The 24416-nt window shown below is 32.7% G+C and overlaps 1 protein-coding gene across 1 annotated transcript in view; it reads right to left on the bottom strand.

The window, feature by feature from the left end:
- Positions 1-1989: 1989 nt before the first annotated feature.
- LOC149553303 (putative glycosyltransferase At5g03795) overlaps positions 1990-24416 on the bottom strand; it is a 39810-nt gene continuing 17383 nt past the window's right edge. The window contains exon 3 of the mRNA XM_089788767.1: positions 1990-2520. Coding sequence (XP_089644893.1) covers positions 2037-2520 — 484 coding nt within the window. The 3' untranslated portion in view covers positions 1990-2036. The remainder of the gene's footprint in view (positions 2521-24416) is intronic.

Here is a 24416-nt window from a genome sequence, read left to right as displayed (position 1 = left end):
TCTACTTGGATTTTTTCTATAGGTGGATTGGAGTATTGGGTCCTCTTATACTTGTTGGAATATTCCATTATGAAGAAACTATAGAAATTTTCAAGGGTGGACCATGTTTGTCCAATAACTATGGAGAAGGATATCAGGTATGATCCATAAGACTATATACACTAAATATGAAGTGTTTATTTCTTCAATGAATAATGATGTTTAGTTCATATAGAAATGGGTCCTTGTTGAAATTAATATGCATTCCTTATCTTCTTGAGGAGGTCAACTTATTCAAAGGAAATATCAAAGATTAGGAAAGTAGACACATGCCCCTTCTAGTGTCCTCGTGATTAATAAGGATGAATCTTGTAGGAGAATTCTAGGGCACATGGGGACTAGAGGAATTAGAAGATATGTCTCTAGTGTGTTTTGCTTATTTTTCTCGATATATAAAATTTCATCAGGAGAATAATCTACTGGAAGGTTTAGCTATTCTTATTTCTTCAGAAAGAGCATGTAACCTTGGATTGTACAACATTTTTTATCAGTTATATTCTCAAAATTCTATTTTTTTTAACAATAGGCAAAATCCTATATATGTATATATTAATTAATTTTTTTACATCATGCTCATCACCCAAATATGAAACATAGTCAAACTTCAAATTTTGATTCAAAATTTTCCACACACAAAATCTTATACCCTAATGTAAATAGAAAAAGTGACCATATAACCATGAACTAGGCAACCAAAAACACCAACAAGATAACCACCTCTAAAAAAATCTAGGAGCTCAAGCTATGAATACCCTAAATCCACCCAAAAATACCAAGAGCATAAAAATAGCACACCTCACCACCAAGAACCTAAGAAAAACCATTGCATATCAGTAAACAAAAGCCACCTTAGCATTAATGAAAGTTATCATACCCAAAAATCATCATGAGAACATTCAGCCAAAATTAAACTTTTACAGATTAATGATGAATACCACAATATATTTTGTCAAGTCATACAAGATTAATTTTCATTAGTGCCACCAATACAATGGTCATGAATAGCATATGCATTTTCTAATTGATTATCATCATTCACATTCATGAGAAAATATACTCAAATTATTGTTAATATGCTTAATGATCAAAAGTTTGAAGGTTTCAATAGGCAATTGGTATGAGTGGTAGAATATGTTTTTTAATTTGAGAAATTGTTTAGATTTGATATTCTTTGTTCACATCACAAGGGAATAAAATTAGTCAATTAATTATTATCAAAGTTAGCTTAAAAAGAACAAGGGAAATTGAAATATTGAGGATTGGAAGCAAATTTTGTTAAATTAATCTCTTAGGTCTATAAAAATTTCTTGAGGGGGATGAATCCAAGGAGATTCAAACATCCTAGATTTCCTTGTGGGTTAAGTTTTACCTAAAGATTGTTGGTGGTTGTTGTAGTGTTTGGTATGTTTGTACTTGATTTCCTAGATATTTTCCTAGAGATGATAACTATATATTCTCTATTCTTTTTGGGCCTTGGACCCTATTGTAGGCTTATCTATTTTGTTTGGATATAATGTTGAACTCTTGATTATAAATTATTTTTATCCTTCTTAAATAAAAAAAGACTATAAATCTAGTAGGTAACTTGATTTCCCATTTTTATCGCATTACAATAATTCTTATTTTTAATAGAAAAATTCAAACTAAATATTAAATATATTGATAATATTGAATTAGACGAAATGTAAATCCTTTTATTATTCTTGTAAAATTTATATTTTCAATTGTAATTTATAAGAAATATTTAAATTAAAAAATGAATTAAGTATTTTTAATACACACACACACACATTCAAAGATATTATAAGATATTCAATCGTATTTGTATTAGTGTACATAGATATTTATATATAAATATATTCTTTGTATTAAAAAATTGAAATTTTTTTCACTTCTTAATGTTGATATATATTACACCTCTTTATATAATCAACCACAACAAATTGTAACTTGAAAAATGAAAAATCAAATTACTTTCATTTATGCCAAAGAATTTATTACAAAGGGGCTCTTAAGACATGACGCCTTAACCATAATTCATACATCACCATATTAAATGCATCATAGTCTAGAGGTGGCATATGCCATTGGAAATGTTTCCTAACCTTGAGAGCATTATTTTGTAAGTTTCTATATTGTTTTAACCCTCTACTATAAAGTACATCTTTCAAGAGTGGAATGTCAAGAGTTGAAATAACAAGAGAGAATGATTTCCAATTTAGAATGTCATTGAATGGAAGATCATAATGATCAGCAAATATAATTGGTACACACCCATAATATAGAGCATCTCCAATCCTTGCAGTGTTGACTTCATATCCTTTTGCATGAAGACAAAATTTACTTTTCAACATAGCTTCAGAGTATGGAGTAGGGAGCCTTCCATGGTGAACTGAAATCTCTGAATCATTTTTCCATACTTCTAATATTTTAGCACGAACATGGGAGTTAATTCCCCCTGCAAAGAAAGCCAATGTATTTCTACAAAATAACATCAACATGTGAAAGACGACTATCAGTATAGTGATAAGTAAAATTTTAGTTTGAATGTTTTAAAAAAATTAAACCTTTATAATAGAAGTTCTAAGTGAATTATTTGAGGAACAATAAGTTTATATTAAATTTAGAAGAAAGAAAAAAACATTAGTGGTCGATTTTTAACACCATGTCTACATAAATTTCTTGCTAATTTTAATGATAGTGGCATCAGATTAAGTCTTACTCTATGACATTTGTATTTCCTAAATCATGCTAATTCAAGATTTTACGTAACTCACAATTCTTCATCTTCAATATTAAATTCCTTATATTTCATCTTATAATTTTTGTTATCCTTTTAATGAATATTCATCTTAATATTCTCTCTCACCTCTTCATGCAAATTCTTCAAGTTCTCTATAATGTATTTTTAAACTTAACCACTTTTATTTTCTCCTTTATCCATCTTACTTTACTCTAAATACTTATTGGAGTACTTTTATATATAATATAGAATATTATTTACTAGTGCTTCTATTAAATATTTTATTATGGGATAACTATGCATGTGTAAAGTTAAATTTTATCTCCTATTAAGAAAATCAACAAGTTATCTAATCTTCTATCCACTACTTCTGTCTCTTCATTAGTTTGGATATGTTGTGTATAATTGAACTTCAAATTTATCTTCAACTTTAAAAAAAAAATTCCTCCACAAATATCAAATAATCTTGACCTATCTCAATTTGCAAGTATGCTTTCTGCATTAGCACCTCCATTTTGAATAATAACTTTCCAACAAGAGTTCAACATCACTATTCTTAAAGGGAATAAAATGTGTCCCCTTTGCAAATTTTTCCATCAAAAAATAAATTCAATCATGTCATCTTATCCACATTAACATTCTCTTATGATCTCTTTGGTATAGGCTATTCTATTTTTTTTCTTTTGCTTTAACATATGACATTCTCTATAACTAGGCACAAATATTTTAACACCCTACCAATTATGAACAAAAATAACTTTTCTTGACAATATAAATAGTTTTATCTTGATAAAGTTTCTCTAACCCTTCACTATGCTTCATCTTGATTAGGTACTCTCTCATGTACTCTTCAAAATGCACAACTAGCTTCCTCTAAAAAAATACACCTTAGATTATATAAATCCAATTTTCTTTTCTTGTCTAAAGTAATAGTCTCTATGAAATCTCTCCAATCCTCTTCAAAATTAGGATACTAAATATGTGAACTCTTGAGTTTATCAAATAATTTAAAAGAAAAAGCTTTGTTAACAATTTTTTCCTCTTACTAAAGACATTCATGGCTCTATTAGATTTTCCACTCTTATGCTTGAAAGTAAATGTATAACTTTGCAAAAGTTCAACCCATTTAAAATTTATTTGATTCATATTTCCTTGACTACAAATATAACATAAATTTTGATGATCAATAAATAAAACAAACTTTTGTTGCAAAATATAATAACTCAATTTATTTAACGCTTGATTAATAGCACACAAAATTCCTAGTTATAAGCATTATACTTTTTTGTTGCATCATGCAAATTTTCCCTAAAATAAGAAAAGGGTGTACTTTCTTGACTTAAATATACCCAATATCATTTTTACTAATGCCAAAAACCAATTTAAAAAACCTTTTTAAATTCTAAAGTTGCCAAAATGAGTTTCTCTATAACTTTTCTCTTGAACGTGTCAAAACTATATGTTGCCCATGTAGTCAATTCAAACTATTTTCTATCTCCTCTCATTTTTAAAGTTAGAGATGCACTTGTTGGAAACTTACAATTGGAAAAATTGTTGTTTTGTCATTGATGTCAAATCTATTAATGAGACATATTGCTACCCAATCTAAATGTCACATATGTTTTATTGATGAAGATGATTTGAGAAATTGCTCATATTAATAGCACCTAGAGGAAAGGTTGAGTTATCAAAAGAAAGCTACAACGGATATTTGATTAGATAGATTTTGACAAAGAAAAGTGATTTTTTATGTAAAGAAATTTAAGCCAAGCCAAGCAATAGAGTAAAAGGAAAAGGAATGTCAAGTGATGCTAGTGTCAACTAAGCCATAGTTAGTGCTAAGAAAATCTAGTGTTGATCGAGAATCAATATTGACTGAACAAGTTGTTTGATGCCAAGCTAATAAGTTTTACAATGCCCCAGTATTAAGTGATGACCGAGCATAAGAACTTAGTGATTTTCAAGTAATATTATTGAAGATGAAATTGAGGAAATCATGATCCCTAGTCGACTTAGTTGATTTCTTGGGAAGATAAGATTGATGAGTTGGATCATTGAATTCAAGGCAAGGATTAGGTAAAGACCTAACAGGAAGATCCTATAGAAGTTTCTAGAAGAAGATCAAGAAGATGGACAAAAATAGTGAATTGAGTTGAACTCGATTGTAAACCATAAGGTCTATGGTGATTGTGAAAAATGGTAAAGAAAGAATTTCCTATTTAAAGAGATACAAAGCTGAAAAAATTATCAAGAAGTGCAAGTATATGTCGAGGAACATATAGATAAAGGTGGATTAGAAATGCACAAGTGTGTGAGTGAATGTGAAGCCAAAGGACAAAGCTTGCAGAGATGTTGCTAATAGTGATAAGTGAAATTTGAGCAAGAAGGCTTAAGCATTTTTGAAGGGGGAAGACTGATTGCTTGAAGGGTTACCGAGAGAATCAATAATAGAAATGACATTGGAGAGCTTATTAGTGAATCAACACTTAAACCAAACAAAGATCTGAACTTGCAAAGAGAGTTGTAATCACACAGATTGAAACCCTACTATTTTCTTTCTAATCATTGTAAGTTTGTATTGAAATTCTTTTAATAGAGGTTGACCTAACAATCATTTTTGGAAGACTTAACAATTTGTGAAATCCTTTCAAAAGGTGACATTCTAAATGGAATGATCAAAGTCCTCTAACAAGGCCACTCCTAATAGGGTGATTAAATCCTCTAACCATATCACATTTAATAGTGTGTATTATAACCTTTAATAAGGTTGACTCATAACATAGCTCACTTCAAAAGAGTGAAAAATTCGTGACATGTTGTTAGTGATTTTTCCTAAATTGGGTTTCCACATAAAAATACTAGTGTCAAAAATGTGTTGAATTCTTTATATGTTTTATATTTTATACTTAGTAAAGCATCTTATATTTGGAAATATAAATTTTGTTTGTAGTAGAGATCAAGTAATAGTAGAGATCCAGCAAAAATATGATAAGCATAACAATAAGGTTTTTATTATTTAATTGTTCAAATGATACTTAAGGACCTTGAGCAACTAATTCACCCCCCTCTCAATTATTCTAAACAATGTTAAGCAAGTGTCTCAGTTGCTACCAAGCTAAACACCCAGTTTATAGTTCATGTTGAGCTACATAGTATGTACCCAACATCAGAGATAGTTTGTAGTATAGCTTGAGCATAGCAGTGTCTATCAAGCGATCCGGTATAAGTGATTAAGACTCCAGTGTTAACTGAGCTCTGTACTGCTAACCAAGTTCTATAGCATCTATTGAGCTTGTAGGTTTAACATAGTAAATCTAGTGTTGATTGAGTCATGCCATGTCAATTGAGTGATTTAATTGTTACTGAGTTTCTTAGTGTTCACCAAGTCAACAATGTTGACTGAGTTTGAGCTACTCAAAAGTGATCAGTATGGACCGATCTTTGACTTCAACTAAGTGCCAAAGTTTTTTGAGCATTAACAGTGTTTGTCAAGTATCAAAACATCACCAAGCTTATCTTTAGAACCTGAGTTACAACAATTGTGCTAACTTTGTGAATTATGATGATTTTGGTATTGCATCCAACTCTCTAGAAGGCAATGAATTGGATTGGTATAAATGTAATGCATTGTATTATATCCAAATAAGTATGTGAAGAAGAATAAGAAATGTATGATTGTGTATTAAAGAATGCTACAAATATTATAAGGGACAACACGTATTTTTCTATCACATCTAGATGATCATTGCAATACGAGGAATCTCATTCAAGAAATTAGAGTTGCAAATCATAGATTAGCCATTGATTCATCCTAATAGGTGCATCAATCAAATCTTTTAACCAGGTGGACTTAACAATATTTTTATAAATCTAATAAAAGAGTGCATACTTCATTATATGTTTGTAAATCCTTTAACAAGGTGGACCTTATAGTCCTTATTGCTTCTAAAGGGTAGATCACTAGAAGTGGTCAATCGTAAGCCTTAATAGTTTAACTTTATAATGCAATACTAAAGCTTGTGGGTATCATCCACACCCCAATTTTACTTTATAATTGGAAGGTTTATAGGTCACCATATCTTGTGTCAAAGTATTATGATTTTTTTATTGATTTCATTCTTTCATGTATACAATTAGAGTAGAATAATATATGAAGGATTAATTGGAGAAATAAGATAAAGATTTTATTAGTTCCTGATTCACCCCTTACCTCTTAGTAACCTAGCCTACCTTATATTTCTAACAATTGGAATTAGAGCTTTTGGTTCTCATAGAAGAAGTTTAACAACTTGAGATAAGATTAGAGGCATTAGAGGTATACATGATAGATAATGCTATTAAGAATGAAAATTTGGATCTGGAATTGGCTATTGGACAACTCAAGAAAGAAAAGGAGAAACTCTCTTAATCATTGAAAAGAAGGAAAGATCTTGTAACAAAAGTGGATGACAATCTCTACATTAAAGAAATAATTAAAGAATTGTGTCTAGAAAGAAATTCAATTGAAGCTGATGTAACAATCAAAGACCTATCAGAGAAGAATTATAATCTTTAAGAAAAAATCAAAAAGCTAAAAAGAGATCAAGAAATCCAATCAAGAAGATTATGTGAATTCATGAAAGAAAACGAGAAAGACAAAGAAGTGATAGAAGAAAAGGACAATGACATTCAACAACTATCCCTTTAGTAAGTAGACTTTATTGATCAACTCAATGATGCAAATCAAGAGCTTATCAACCTAAGGATAGAGACAAAAAGACTGCAGATGATCTTAGCATTGAAAACTAAACCAATGAGAGAATGATGAAATCTCAAGAAAGTATGAATCAATTGAATGAGAAAAAATAGTATAGATGCAAAGGCAAAGCTAGATTAGAATATACAGAAGAAAGTGAATCATCTCAACAAGGAGCTCAAAAGAAAAAAATACCTACTTGCAATCATTGTGGTAAGATAGGGCATACATCAAAAAAATGTTAGAGCAATGATAAAGAAAAATTCAATGGAAAGTGTTACATTTGTAATAAGCATGGACATAGAGCAAGTGAATGCATAGAGAAACCTAAATTTGATAGAAAGTGTCACAATTGTAACAAACAAGGACACAAATCTTCAGAGTGTAAGATCAAGAAGTGGAACCCAAAAAAAAAAATTATGAAATCAATATTTGGATGGGATTACAACACATGGTGTAGATGTCACTACTATGGTGAGTTTGGGCACATTGGAGAAAACTATGTGAAACATTGAACATGAGGAAAGGAGATACTACAAAGAGATGCTTTATTTGTATAGAACATTGACATCTTGCCAAGAACTATATGAATACTAGAAGAATTGAAGATGAAAAGAAAGCTAAAGTTGACAACATCAACAAAAAAAATGAGGCATAAATGGGTACAAAAATCTCTAGAGAATGCAAACCAAAGTCATAAAACTATTGACACCCAAATTAGTGAGTTGGGTGGCCCAACTATTTCAACATAGTTATGTATGAATATCATTAGAACTATGATTCAGAAGAAGTCCTCTAACATCAATTATAGCTAGCAAGAAAAAATATCCATACCAACATTCAAGGTGTAAAAGGATCACCAAGTGGTGATGGAAACTCAAGACCTTAACAGGAAAGGTCAGGTCACAAGACCTTACCGAGCAAGGTCAGGTTGCATATCTTTTAAGGATATAGATGTCAAGTTGGTAGTTCCTACCAACTTAGAAGACCTTATTGAGTTTAACATTCCAAGAATTAAAAACCAAATGGAGTTGAGGACTATTTGTCACTGAATGAGTATACATACGAAGTATTAATGATGATCAAAAAGAATAAATTCATTAAAAGGAAGAAATAAATTGCATTAGTTCATCACAAATTTTACATAGCATAGAGTGAAGAGCGAATTTAGAGCCTTCAAGTGATCTAAGAAATTATTGTTGAAGATTCTCTAGTATTCAAAACCCTATCAATAAATGGCATCTTCCAATAGAAAACTTAAGAGAGGTTATAAAATGTCAATTTGTGGAGTGGATTGCAAGGCTCCCACATTCAAACTAAGTCCAACAATTGTAGAGACATTAGACCGCACTAGAGTGCAATAACAAATTCTACCTAAGGTACTTCTTGTCCATGATATTTGTTCCTTCTACCACTATTCTATTTAGGAGCATAGAACCCTAGAAGTGAATGAGGCATATAATGAACTTTGTGTGGATGGCATTCTCAAACCTGAGAACAAACATTTGGAGACAAAGGGTTTGATGCATATACTACATATTCTAAAAGATTTTCAAGTGAAATGGATCAAATTTATCTTGAGGCATGTTCACAATGGACATTTATGGCTAGATCATCATATTCCAATAACCAAGAAGATGATACATAAGATCACTAGATTGCCCATGTTGAATAAATAAAAGACCACTAAAACCCTAGGTTAGGAAGAACTGACAAAGAGAACTCTTTTTGAGTGGGAAAGAAGAGGCATGAAGCTAAATGGTGTGATAGACATGGAGTTGAAGTTTGGGATCTAAGTAATAGCTCACAAGATCTACAGCTCAAGCTAATTGAATAGTGTGTTGTGTGAAGCAGTTGACCTAGCTTACAAGGTTGTGAAGAACAAACTTTCTTTTGACCTTGCCAAGCTATTGTTGATTTAATTTAATAAGAACATGGAAAGAATCCAAATGTTAAAGAATAATCCCTATAAGTTTGGTTCTCTCTTGGCATGTCTATTTTTCTACATTCAAAAGTTTTTCCCTTGTAAAGGATTTTTAGTATGGAGGAAAGATATTCCAGTACTATATCAAATAAATGAATTCATAGTAGAAATGGGTGAGAAATTTAATAGTATTATGGAAAACTATTTTGAAACTTTCAAGGAGAAAATGCATAGTAGATTTAGGATACCTAAGAATATTGTGGAAGATTATGAATAATATATTTGTTTCATGGTTAACTATGACAAGGTTTACATTCAGGCAGACAGACCTAGAGTGGCATGGGTTAAGCCTTTGAAATATGAGGTTAACATTGATGACACTAAGGATATTAGTAAAGCTCTACTAAATGAGCCCATGGATCATAAAGCCACTTATTTTGGAACATATGATGAAGCTAAGGTAAGAGTTGAGCTTGAGATAAAGCTACCTTAAGTAGTGAATAGAGGAAGGAAGAGGATAGAGAAGATAATCGAGAATACCAAGTCATCAAGCTCTCATCTCATGATTAACGAGGATAAAGGAGATGATGTAGAAGATGTAGATAAAGAGGATGAAGTAGAGGAAACTAAATTTGAGAAAAAAGAGCCTCCCAAGAAGAAGGGGGAGGTTATTATAACCAAACTTGCTAAGTCCTACCCTATTGTGTTTAGAAGAACAACAAAGTCCAAGAAAAAGCTGAAATTGGGTGAAGATGAAGTTGAACAAATTATCTTCAACGGTCTTCACCTACACTTCAAGAAAATTTGAAGAAGATGGAAGAAGAAGTAGACATGGCATATTTTATGTCTCTTAAACATGAGACTAGAAGTGAAGAAGAGAAAAAGAAGATTGGGGATACCCTTATGGGAAAATTGGGCAAGTGGAAATACTCACCATATGAGCTTTCACAACAAATTTCTAGTGAAATTTTTTAAGTAGTTAAACCTAGATGGGATAGTGCAATGAAGACTACTAAGGACATCTATGAGCAAACTTTGAGACATCTTATGTCAAGTCTTAGTGAGAAAGAGGTGAATAAATCCTTGAAGAAAAATGAGAAGAAGCTTACTCTCAAATTCAACACATGTCTGATACTTCTAAAAGTCATTGAATCTATGGTGTAGTCTATTACTACCACATGGAAAAACATCTATGGGTTGCACAAACCCAGTGACTTTATTGTGCACATTGATGACAAAGATGGTGAAGATGAGGATGTAAAAGAAGAAGTAGAAATAAAGGATGTTGAGATAGATGATTTTGATGTTGATGATGAGGAGGAAGGTTAGGAAGCCACTGAGGAAAGTCTTCCGAGAATATAGAGAATTGAAGAAATTGATGCAAAGTAAATTGCAGCATTAGTTATGACTTCATTTCCTCACTCTCCAAGAAAAGCCTTAGTGCAATTAGGCTTAGAGAAGGGTTATGCCAAGTTGGTTGAGGTAAAAAATACTACACCAAGCACACAACCAATCTCTGAATCTATACTACTGAGTGTTTCATTGACTAAAGTGCCCAACACTTCATCTATCGAGCAGCTAATTCTTCCAACATCAGGCTTGACCAAGAAACAACAAGGTATTCTTGTTGTTAGTGATATTTCTACCTTTATTATTATTCCATCTATTTATACAGTTATTTCAATACTAAGTGTATCCATAGCTAGTGCAATGATAGTTGAGAATCAATCTCAACTAAGCAATAAAGTTTTTAAATAAAGAGAAAGAAATTATTTCATCAATAATTTCAAAAGAAAAGGGTCAAGAGGAAGTAATTTATCTAGATGAGGAAATTATTATTCCAAATTGGGATATCTCTAACCTCATTCCTGATCAAATGGATACCTTGGGAGAAATTTTGAAGAAAAGGGCTAAGTAACAGAAGAGCAAAAGAAGAGCAAAAGAAAAATCAAGTCCTTGAGAATATTAAGAGAATATTTGTTGATGCTCTAAGTATTTAGGTTGATAGAAAATAACCTATTCTGGATCAATTAGCTGAAATTGTCCACAAGTACAATGAAGAATTGAATGGATAGGAAAAACTATAGCAAAGAGATAAGAGGAAATTTGAAAATAAAGTGTTGGAGCAAGTAGCACTAAAGATTGCTATAGATCAAGTAGAACTGTCTAATATTCTTGCTAATTTGGAAACATTTGTTAGTAATATTGTTTCATTATTTGTCAAATTGAGTGACATATCTATCTTCACAAAGGAGATCAAGGATAAATTATCCAAGATAGATGAGGATATGAAGGAAAACACACACCGACTATCACTTGATTTGAGTTATAGTTCTGCATATTTCACAAAGATCAGATATTTGACAAATCTCCAGGTAGAATTATTGAGGGAAGAAGCAAAAATCAAAGCCACACTTGCAAAAGTTCAAGGCATGATTCTTCCAAACATGGATTTGAATGTTGGAGATAGCTGACACTCTTCCAACCCGGTCTCCTTCAACATCGTTTTCATGTATGCTACGAGAAAGTATATCTTAAATCATTCTATGCCTCAATTCCCTTGTGTGCGGAGACCTTATCTAAAGAACTAGCCTCTTCCTTGGCTCGGGCTATGACCATGGCTAGCTTGCTTTTGACCAGACTGGAACAGACCTTCCCAAGCATGGCTTTGATGACTGGAGTCTTTGACCGATCAATGATTTTCCCTTTTCCTTAGCTTTACTTTTTATTCCTTAGCCCGGTTCCCATTTGAAGAGGGGAGAAAGGAGACCCAAAAATAGTTTAAGGCTTGAATAAACATAATTACTACAATATCTCTTATTCAATAGATATTATATACATAATTACACCCCCTATATAATTATAGGGCACGATCTCCTAAACTAGAAAGGAGACAGTGCTCTTCTACATCAACATGGGGTACGAGGAACTATAGGAAGGATTAGGGTAGCCTCCTGCCCTTTGGAACCAAGTCCGTTTAAGTAGAACAATGCCCACCCAATTTAATTAATGGATTGATTAAATAGGTTAGAGGCAAAACCTTTTCCTAACTGGATATATTAGTAGGGGCCCCTAAACAGATTATTCTTCATGATAAAATAGATTAATGTTCCCAAGAATAATCAATCCAAGGAACTAGGGTTTATTCAGCTTTAGCAGTTAGTTCTAAATATCAATCGGTGTAGCGCCCGATAGAAAAAAAGGGCTGGCAGCTGGCAGAGCAAGGAGCCAAGAGGTGGGGTAACAAATGGGCAGGTTAAGATTCAGTTTGACTTTTGCTTCTTATTCGTAGCAATTGATCCTGTCGATTCAGCAGAAGTAGATATATAACCGGCTTCCACCATGCCCACAAACCTATAACATGCAGCTAGGTAACAATTGTGGGGTGGGGGGGAAAAGAACATGCAGCTCTGGCAATGGCTGGCCCCAATGGGGACCTTTTTATGTGACTTATCGAGATGGCTGAGGATATGCCAGAATGCAGAGGTGAGGATAGGCATTGTGCATGCATTCAGGGGGGGTCTTATTCTATATGCCTGCAAGCAAAATGGTAGTGTAGGTGCGTGCAGGGCCCTTCCTTGATAAGGGTAGAGAATCTAGATGCGGCCCTACCATGCTATAGGTCAATAGCTCAAGAGAAGTGCCCTATTCTAAGCTCCATTGCCAGATTCCCCAGTAGCATTACCTTGCTTAGCCCTTATGGTTCGAGAGCTAGAAGTAGGAGAGGCACCAAAAGTAGTTGTCTGTTGATCTAGCACTAGCAAAAGTATATCTAGTAATAGTAGCTTTGGTAGTAGTATAGGAAGCAGGAGCACATCACCTATTAAAGAACCAATAGAACCATAGGCAGCATCTCATCCAGATACATATCCACTAGGAGAAAGGGTATAGGCAGCAGACCCGATGCAGATCAAGATCCAACATCAGCCCTAAAGTTCTATGGGTCACCAGTAGTAGTGGAAGCAAGGGCACCACCAGTTTCTACTTTTTGAGATCGGCATCTACAGCAGTTTCATTTGGTTGGGACAAAGAAAAGAGGCAAGCATAGGCAAAGGTAGCACCAGTCACTTTTGATGAAGAAAATATTGACCTCTCAGCGTTGTAGCCCATAGGGTTTGGGTTCTGTTTCAATCACCTTTGCCGTAACATCGGGATAAAGGCACTAGGTAAACTCGATCTCCAATTGCTAGATCTTGATCTCAATCTCGATCTGTGACTGGATATGGAACTGATGGGCTAGGCCTAGGCATGCTGAGGGTTTGATTGGAGGGGATAAGGTGAAAGCCTATTCATAAGGCTGAGAAAGAAAGGCATGCTCCATATGGCTAGCAGTTCAACTCCTTTTGCAAGAATAGGGTAAACTGCTATTGCTTATGGCTTTTCTCCCCCACGCTGGTGTTTATGGATTTTAAGGAACTGCATATCGATCTGTGACTAGAGGATATGAATCGATGCCTTACCAACTAATCAAATAAGCCCAACCTATCAAATTTTGTAAAACCTATAACTGAACCTACCAACAATCTAGTACGCCCGGTTCGAGTAGCTTGAAAAGAAAAACTTTTTTTTTTTTAAAGTGCAGCGGTTGGGTGCTATAGTGTAGGATGGCCCTCTATTCTATTCTATTGTTGCCATTGCCTGGGGGGCATGTTAGTATAGAATCGAGATGCATGCAAAGGTGCGTGCAGAGGTATAAGCCCAAGTTACAATAATCTATTTGAGGGCGATGTGTTCTCCCGGTAGGGTCCCAACCAACCCTTCCCTCCTTCCTTCAAGGAAGGGAACTAAGGGCATCCTACATCTGAAAGCCCATAGAATTGTAGGGGCTTCTGGTTGAGCTGGGTAGAAATCTATAGCTTTGTTCTTACCTTGATTCATATCCACTTCAGTCATATCTTGATGCTCCAGCTATATAGATATGATGGCCTACTCTCCATATATAGCTATGAGTGGGATATACTATAGTAGCCGAGGCCCTATATATCTCTGGGGACTTGACCAACAAAATAGGAGAGGATTCTATACAATCATAATTTTGCACAATAATTGAATAATCTGTTTAGGGGCCCTTTTAATATAGGGGGTAGGGGAGGGCCCATCAATGCCACTAATCTCGCTCCCCATTAGCAATTTATTTCTTGGGACCCTACTATTCTATGGGCCCTACCCTACTATTCTAAGGCCCCTAAACAGATCCCCCTAGCCCCCTAGCCATTTTATGGCCCCTAGCCCCCTAGACATTTTATGGTTTTATGGCCTATAATTTTATGGTGGTGGGTATGCCTATTATTTTATTGCGCCCCCCCTAGCCTTAAATTTTATGGCCTATCATTTTATGGGGGCCCCCCTAGCCTAAAATTTTATGCCCTATCATTTTATGGGGACCTAGCCCCCTAGCCATTTTATGGGCTATAATTTTTAGGTATGGGCCCTAAACATAACAACTTCTACATATCTAACCACATTATGGAATTTTCAACAAAAGTATAGACAACCTTGCATGCAAGTAAGATATTGCAAGAGAATTGGGACAAGACTATAGTTCTGATTCTAAAGGTGCATTCTAATTTCTTGTCACATTTTGGTATTAACTTGTAGATATTATAGGCCTTTGGCATTTATGTCAAAAAGGAGGAGAATTAAATATTCTTAGGGGAGAAGATATAAGAGAAGAAGATTATCTATATAGAAGATTATTGATAAAAGGGAGAAGTATACTATACTCCAGATGTATGAATATAGGAGAGTTGTATGTATAGGGGAGTAGTATAGTAATATGAAAATGCATGTACAAATAAGAAAAAAAATCTTTACAAAAGAAATTTTGAAAAATAAGAAAAACAAAGTATTTTACTAAGCTATAGCAGCAGGAAGTCAAAACCGAGTTGAAGACATAGAATGTTGATAAAGAAAGTTTTTTGACTTGTAATTTTGAGTGTTTAGATTGTTGGTATGATAAGTGTTTTTATCACTAATACCAAAGGGGGGGATTATATCTATTACTGACTCAATACTTAGTCAAATGGTTACAATGCTAACCAATCTCTGCAATTTCTACTGAGCTTACCATTCACCCAGTAGTGTTAACCAAGTGTCTTAGTTGCTACTGAGCTAAATAGTTCATGCTGAGCTATACAATATCTGTCAAGCATCATAGATAGTTTACAGTATATCCTGAGCATAGTAGTTTCTATCGAGCTATCCAGTAGATGTGATGAAGACTCTAGTGTTCATCAAGCTCTATAGTGCTAGCCAAGTTCTATAGTTTCTACCGAGATCACATGGTTGAATAGTGAATCTAGTGTTAATCAAGTCATGCAATGTCAACCAAGTGATTTAGTTGTTATCAAGTTTCTCAGTGTTCACCAAGTTACACAATACTGACTAAGTTTGAGCTGCTTGAAACTAATTAGTATGGACCAAGATTTGACTTCAATAGAGCGCCAGAGTTTTTTAAGAATTGACAATGTTTTTCGAGTATCAAAACATCACCAAGATTGTCTTCAGAACTTGAGTTACAACAATTGGGCCGACTTTGTGAATTGTGAAAAAATTGGTATTGTAGCCAACTCCAAAATATCATGAATTAGATTGGTATATATGTAATGCATTGCATCATATCCAAATAAGTATGTGAAGAAGAATAAGAAGTGTAGGAGTGCATATTAAAGAATGCTACAAATAGTATAAGGGATAACATATATTTTTCTATGACATCTAGGTGATCATTGAAATACAAGGAATATCATTCAGCAAATAAGAGTTGCAGATCAGAGATCAACCAATGATTCATCCTAATAGGTACATCGGTCAAATCCTGTAACCAAGTGGACTTAATAGTCTTTTGCTAAATATCCTAATAGAGTGCATAATTCATTGTATGTTTGTAAATCCTTTAACAAGGTAGACTTTATAGTCCTTATTGCTTCTAACATGGTAGATCACTAGAAGTGGTCAATTATAAGCCTTAATAGGTTAACTTTATACTGCAGTACTAAAGCTTGTGGGTATCAGCCCACCCTAGATTTACTTTCTAATTGGAAGGTTTTTGGGTCACTATATCTTGTGTCAAAGTGTTATGAATGTTGTAATGCTTTCATTCTTTCATGCATGCAATTAGATCAAAACAATATATGAAGGATTAATTGGAGAAGTAAGATAAATATTTTATTGGTTCCTAATTCACCCCTCCCCTCTTAGTAACCTAGCTTACCTTATATTTCCAATAATCCATATCATAATTCAAAAGGTGTAGCATTTGTACCTTTCTTTACTTGTACTCTATTTAAAGTATAGGAAAAAGTATTGATAGCTTCTCTCCAATATTTCTGAGATACATTATTCTCCATCATCAATGTTGTTGCACTATCTATTATTGATTTATTTCTCCTTTCAACTATTCTATTTTAAGAAGGGGTCCTTGGTGCTGACATTTATCTTTTGATTCCTATGTCATTGTAGAATGTGTTGAACTCATTAGAAATTAATTCACAACTTTCGTTAGATCTCAAACACTTTAGATTCTTCTGTATTTCTTTTTCAATGTTGGCCAAATACCATTTAAATACCTAAAAAGTTTTAGATTTAGCTTTAAGAAACATCATAGTCATCATCCTAGAATAGTCATCAATGAACATAATAAAATACTTATCTCCACAATAGCTTTGAACACCAATAGGTCCATAAATATTAGTATGAACTAATTCCAAAATATCACTAGATGTGTATGTTTTTCTCTTGAAATAAGACTTTGTCATTTTTCCCAATTGACATTACTTACACATAGAATTGTTAGGATTCTTTAGTTTTGGCAACCCTCTTAATTTCTTCATTTTACCAATGTTCAACAAATTGTCAAAATTCACATGACATAACCTTTTGTTCCATAACCAAACATATTCTTGTTGTGCAAACAAACATGTCTCATTAGTAATATCTCAATAGAACAAGTTACCTTTTGTTTGATCACCACTTCCAATCAGCTTGCCATAAACATCATATATTTTATCCTTTCTGTGATGGAATTCAACTTTGTGCTCTTATTTGTTTAAAAAAAGATTATAGTTAAGTCCTTCTACCTAGTAAACATTGTCATACTTGATTTTTTTAATCAATTGAATTGTACCTTTACCTTTCAAAACACATGGAATATCTTTACCAAGTTTAAAACATCCACCTTTGTATGGTCAAATATACTCAAATTTATTTCTATCGCCAGTGATTATTAGAGCATCCACTATCAATTATCCATCTGTCACTTGTGTTCACATATGAAATTAAAGAAATTTTCTCCTCTTTATAAGAATCTTCTTTCATAGCAACATAGACAACTTCATCATCATTACTTTCAAATTCAGTGTCAATTTCTTCTTCATCAATATAACAAGATTTCTTACCTTTTTCATACTTGTTCTTCTTGTAGTCTTGATCATCTCTTCTTCCTTTGTACTTGCTTTACTTTCTATCATCCTTGTCTTCCCTGTCCGAACATCCTAGAGCTATATGACCAACCTTGTTGAATAAAAAAATTATAGGTAATTTACCTTTGTATTAACCTCTACCTCTTCCAAATATTTTTGTAATAAGTGCTTCAAGTTCATCAAGCTCATCATCAAAAGTGTCACTATCAATCTTCACATGTTTGCCTTCTCTTTTGGTAAGAACCAATTGTGACTTAAAAGAAGATTCAATAGTAGTAGGTGTAGTTATCAAAATTAAACATCTCAAATGTAGTAAGTCTACCAATGACACCTTTCAAAGTCAAAGTTTTACTTGGAGTACATCTCAAATCTTGTATCAATTGCAGAAACCCTAATGTCATATACATCAGGTAGAGTCCCCAAAACCTTTCTTATCACTATTTCATCTTCAATTGTTTTGTTTTCACCTTGAATAGCATAGACAACTTCCTTAATTCTTGTACAATATTGTACTATGTTCTCATCTTCTATTATTCTCATTTCATCAAATTTATTTCTTAGGCTCTCTGATTTGGCTCTCAAGACATTGTCATCTCCTCCAGATATGATTTTCATTTTGTCCCACATCTATTTTGCACTATCAAATTCTTTTATATCATCAAACTTGGGATATATTAGGGCTAAATAAATCTCCAATATTTCTTGACTATGTTCTTGTTTTTCTTCTAATTGTTGAGCAGTTAGAGGAAAAATAGTTATCTTCACATATTCATTATCCACAAATTTTATTGTTGCATCACTAATACTAGCTATGTGTAACCTCATCAGTGTTTTCCATTCAGGAAAGTTCTCCCTATTTAGCTTTGGTACCTCCCTTTTGTGAGTCATGATCTTTAGCTTTAAGTACCTTCAAACTTCTCTTATAAGCACCAGTGCTCTGATAATAGTTGTTAGAATGTTTATTTGTGCGGGGGGGTGGTGAATCAGTTACTCAAGGTCCATAAGTACCAATTAAATAATCAAACATTAATCATTAATTATTCTTCTTATCTTTTTGTAGCTTAGTGTCTAATGTATACTGATAAACAAAATTACTAGTAGTTCACTATCCTAGGATAACATACTTGTTGATAGTATGATTTAATGTGGAAACCCAATTTGGGCAAAACCACCAACAACATGTCAGTACTTTTTCACTCTTTTGAAGTGAGCTTTTTTAGGAGCCAACCCTATTAAAGGTTACAATACATATTGTTAAATGTGTCCTAGTTAAAGGATTTAATCACCCTATTAGGAGTGGCTCTATTAGAGGACTTCGATCATTCCATTAGAATGTCACATTGCTAAAGGATTGACATACACTATTAAGTCCTTCAATGATTCTTAGGTTAACCTTTGATTAAAAGGATTTTAATACAAAATATTTACAATAATTAAAAGGAAAATAGTAGGGTTTTATTTGTATGATTATAACTCACTTCGCAGTTTTAGATCTCTATTTGTTTCATGTTTTGATTCTTTGACAAGACTTCCTTGGAACCTCTATCCTTGATATTCTTAGTAACCCTTCAAGTAATCACCCTTCTCTTCATAATAAATTTAAGCCTTCAACTTATATTCTCTTACCAACCTTAGCAACTTTTTTTCCTCTTACTAGAAAATCACACAAGTTATTTGCTTTGTCTCTTTTTGTCTCACACTTCATGCTTATATCACCTTCTTCATGCACTTTCTCACTTCTCTTCTCCCCTCTTTAAATTTTTTCTCTACACCTCCTTAAATAGGTAATTCTGGTCCTTTTTTATTTTCATGATTGTCATTGATCTTAGGATTTTTTATTTGATTCATAAGGTTCATTGTATATTTTCATCTTCCTTCTTTTCTAGAAACTTCTTGTCAAATTCATTCATTAGGTATGATATCTAATCCTCTTCTTGAATTAAATGATCCACTATGACAACAATCTTATCTTCAACACAGTTTCCATATCTCAAGAAATCAACTAAGTTAGCTTGAAATCATGATTCCTCATACACATTCAAAATATTGTGACTCAGCCATTACTAAGTTCTGACACTCATCATCACTAAATTTCTCGATTGCTATAGAACTTCTAGCTCAACATCAACTTGTTTTCTTAGTCAATAGTGATGCTCAATCAACACTAAATTTTCTTGGCACTTATTGTGGCTTGGTTGACACTAGCATCACTAGGCATGATCTTTAAAGATCTTTGATCTTTTACTCTATTGCTCGGTCAAGCTTTACATAAGTGATATGTCTTGAATTGTATTATAAAAACTTGAACATCCACATAACATTAACAATCACTTTGTCTTGTTAGAGTCTAACTAATCAAATGTCCATTGTAGCTTCCTTTTCATAATTCAACCTTTCCTCTAGGTTTTTTTTTTTTTTATGAGCAACTTCTCAAATCATCTTCATTAATAAAATAGATATGACATTTTGATCAAATAGAAATACATGTCTCATCATTAGATTTGACAACAATGATAATACAACAATTATTCCAATTGTAGTTCCAATAATCTCCCTCTTTGGCATTGATGGAAACCCTTTAAACATATTTGAAAATACAATTTCCCACTTTGTTACCATGCAATCCAAAATATTTCATTGTTGCGAGTGACCATTATCATTAGTTTCATTATGATTCTCATCCATACAATGTTAGAAACTCCCTCTAATTTTTTGAGTTCAAACATCCTCTAGTATCATTCTTCATATCCAAATCTCTCCCTCTTTCATTATGTTTCTTTTCCTCTTTAGTAATTCTCTCCTTATATTATATCTCTCCCTCTATGGTAAATCCCTCCCTTTTTGATAACAATGCTACAGATACCATCTTGATACTTCACACATCTTGATTATGTAGATATTTGCATGTCTGGCTAAATTTTGTCATATATCTATAACTGATCTCCTTCATCTTCTTTACTTGATTTGACTACCTTAGGCATCTCCTAAAGTAGAATTGTTTGCATCAATGTGCAAGGTATTCTGATTAGTACATTCGATGCACTGCACCATTTCTCTTGAGGTTTCTTTGCCTAGGGAAATCACCCCTAGATTACCTCTAAGATATTCATCATCATATTTAGGTAAGGCTTTAGTAAATATGTTTGTAACTTTTCCTTTGGTGTGCACATATTCTAATTTCACTTCTTTTTATTGAACTAGTTCTCTCAAGTAGTGATACTTGATAGCAATGTGCTTTATTTTAGTGTGCATCACTTAAGTCTTTGATATGTTAATAGCACTTATGTTATCATAATAGGTAATCATTGGATGTGTAATTTATTCCTTCATTCCTTTCAACAATTGTTTGATCCACATAATGTTTGAATAGTTCACTGTAGCTACCACATAATTGGCTTTGGTTGTTGATTGGGAAATATAGTTCTATTTCTTGCTTGTCCATGACACCAATCTCTTTCCTAGAAAGAATGTACCTCCACCAGTTCTTTTTCTATCATCAATATTTTCTACCCAACTAGAGTTAATGAATGCATTCAATTCAAATCTATCAATTCTCTTGTAATACAATCCAAATTCTTATATACCTTTCAAATATCTCAATATCCTTTTCACTGCCATTATATGATTCTCCTTAGGATTTTCTAAAAATATAGAAACTATCCCAACAAATAATGCAATATCAGCTCTGATATGAACAACCTATTTTAATTTTTCAATCATTGTTCTATATAGTGTTTGGTTCACATTAGCAGATTCATCACTTTTTGAAAACTTATGTCTTGTAGACATAGGTTTGCTCATTGGTCTTGATTATTCCATTCTAAAAAAAATAGTATCTCCTTGATATATTTGGACTAAATAATGAAAATACCAAACTTAATTTGACATACTTGCAATCCCACAAAGAAATGGAATTTCACCATACATTGACATCTCAAATTCCTTCTTCATTTCATTAACAAATGATTTGAATAATTCTTCTTTTCCTTCAAATATAATGTCATCATGGCGACCAATATACATAATAGGGTTGATAAGTTAGATAGAAAAGTTATGGGTATTGAGAACACAATGAAAAATATTGTTGAACAAAGATGCTTGATTTTAAATGCTACTGTTGAAAATATTAAGATTCTTTTGGAGAAACTGGAATAAGGGAGAAAGGACCATGGCAATAAGGAGTTGAGGGATGATCGAGGACCTAGTAAATGTACTAGGGAAAGTTCAAAGAAACCTAAGGGTATGTAAGATAAAAAGCTTGATGAGATAAGGGCGTCTACAGTTAAAATGAACATTGTGGCTGATCAAATTTTGGACCTGTTGAATACATTCTAGTTGTTCTTTTGCTATCTTTTTTTTTTTTTTTTTTGTCTCTATTGTTCTCCCTTTTGTTGAAAGTTCTTTGGTTTTGGATTCTACTACTTTGGGTGTTGATGCATAGTTTCTTTTGGATTTTTAAAGCTTATATTCTTTGTTATTTGTAAAAGGTTTTGGGTCCTATTAAAACCTATTTTTACTTAATCAAAACAAAAAAATTAGGCAACAATACTTCATTGTTCTTACAAGTCTTTAAGTACAAATTACTATTATCATTTGTCCTTTCAAAACCAGTATTCACTAAGTAATTATTATTTCTTTTATACCATAATCATGGGTCTTGTGTTAATCCATATATAGCTTTGTTCAATGTACATACCACATTCTTCTTGTCTAGGTCCATAAATCCTTTAGGTTGTTCTATGTACACTTCTTCTTCAAATATAACACTTAGGATTGTGGATTTGACATCCATCTAATATACCTTGAAATTCTTGTAGGATGAATATGCAAGTAGATTTCTAACTCCTTCTAGTCTTTCCATAGGAGAAAATGTCTCTCCATAGTCAACTCCTTCCTCTTGATCATATCCTTTACATACTAATCTTGCCTTTTTTATTGTAACTTCACCATTGTCATTTATCTTATTCCTAAAAAACTCATTTTGTTCCAATTACATTTTTGTCTTTTGATCTTGATACTAGGGTCCAAGTTTTATTCTTCTTAGTTTCTTCAATTTCTTCATTCATTTCCTAGACCTAATCTTCATTGTCTAGAGCATCCTTCACTAATTTGTGCTCAAATTCACAAAGTAAGCATGCATCATTTTTCAATTTCTTTCTTGTCATAACACCAGTTTCTGCATCCCCAATTATTTTTAAAGTTTTATGATGTCTTCTTACATACTTGGCTAGCATAGGTAGCCTCCTTCTTTGTTCTTCAACATGTTCATCTTGAAAAATAGTCTCAAGATCATTTTCTTTTTCTTGTTCAAGTTTAGGTTTAGATTCTACATGCTTGACATTTTCTATCTGATGGTTGGCATTTCTTGTTTGTGACTCGACATCTTCTGCCTATTTCTTGACACCCACTATATGTTACTTAGTAACCTGTGGTTGCACTTCATAATTTCTTATTTATTGGAAAACTATAGCTTGGTTTTCTTGTTCAATACAAGTGTTGGGAGAAACATCATCCAAATAGATAAATTTACTATAATCTCAAGGTTCTTCCTTACATTCAACATCACTTTTTTCTATAAATTCATCAACTTTCACATTAGCACTTTCCACAACTTTGTTAGTGTTAGTGTTTAAACACTTTTAAGATTTATGCATGGTGGAATATCCTAGGAATATACCTTCATCACTCTTTGCATCAAGTTTTCTATTCCTATTATCTTTGAATATATAATATTTTCTTTCAAATATTTTGAAATATTTCACATTAGAAGTATATCCATACCATAGTTCAAAAGGTGTAGCATTTGTACCTTTCTTGACTTGTACTCTGTTTAAGGTATAGATAGAAGTATTGATAGATTCTCTCCAAAAAAATTTGAGATACATTCTTCTCTATCATCAATGATCTTGCACATTCCATTATTGATATGTTTCTCCTTTCAACTATTCTATTATGAGGAGGGGTCCTTGGTGTTGAAATCTATCTTTTAATTCCTTTGTCATTGTAGAATGCATTGAACTCATTGGAAATGAACTCACCACCTCTGTCAGATCTCAAACACTTTAGACTCTTCCCTATTTCTTTTTAATTCTAGCCAAATATCACTAAAATAATTGAAAAGCGTCAGATTTAGCTTTAATAAACATCAAACTCATCATCCTAGAGTATTCATCAACAAATATAATAAAATACTTATCTCCACAATAGCTTTGAACATCAATAGGTCAACAAAGGTTAGTATGAACCAATTCCAAAATATCACTAGATTTGTATGTTTTTCTCTTGAAACTAGATTTTTTCATTTTCCTAGTTTACATTATTTACACATAGCATTGTCACACTTCTTTATTTTTGCAACACTCTTTCTTTCTTTATTTTACTAATGTTCACCAAATTGTCAAAATTCGCATGACATAACCTTTTATTCCATAACCAAACATCTTCTTGTTGTGCAAACAAACATGTCTAATTAGATAAATCTAGATAGAACAAGTTACATTTTGTCTAATCGCCACTTCCAATCAGCTTTCCATCAACATCATATATTTTGGCCTT

Source organism: Cupressus sempervirens, chromosome 6, assembly GCF_028749045.1.
Source record: "Cupressus sempervirens isolate cs-2001-9-10 chromosome 6, ASM2874904v1, whole genome shotgun sequence".
Taxonomy (NCBI): domain Eukaryota; kingdom Viridiplantae; phylum Streptophyta; class Pinopsida; order Cupressales; family Cupressaceae; genus Cupressus; species Cupressus sempervirens.
The sequence above is the reverse complement of the archived record's forward strand: the minus strand, read 5'-3'. Positions and strand labels throughout refer to the sequence as shown.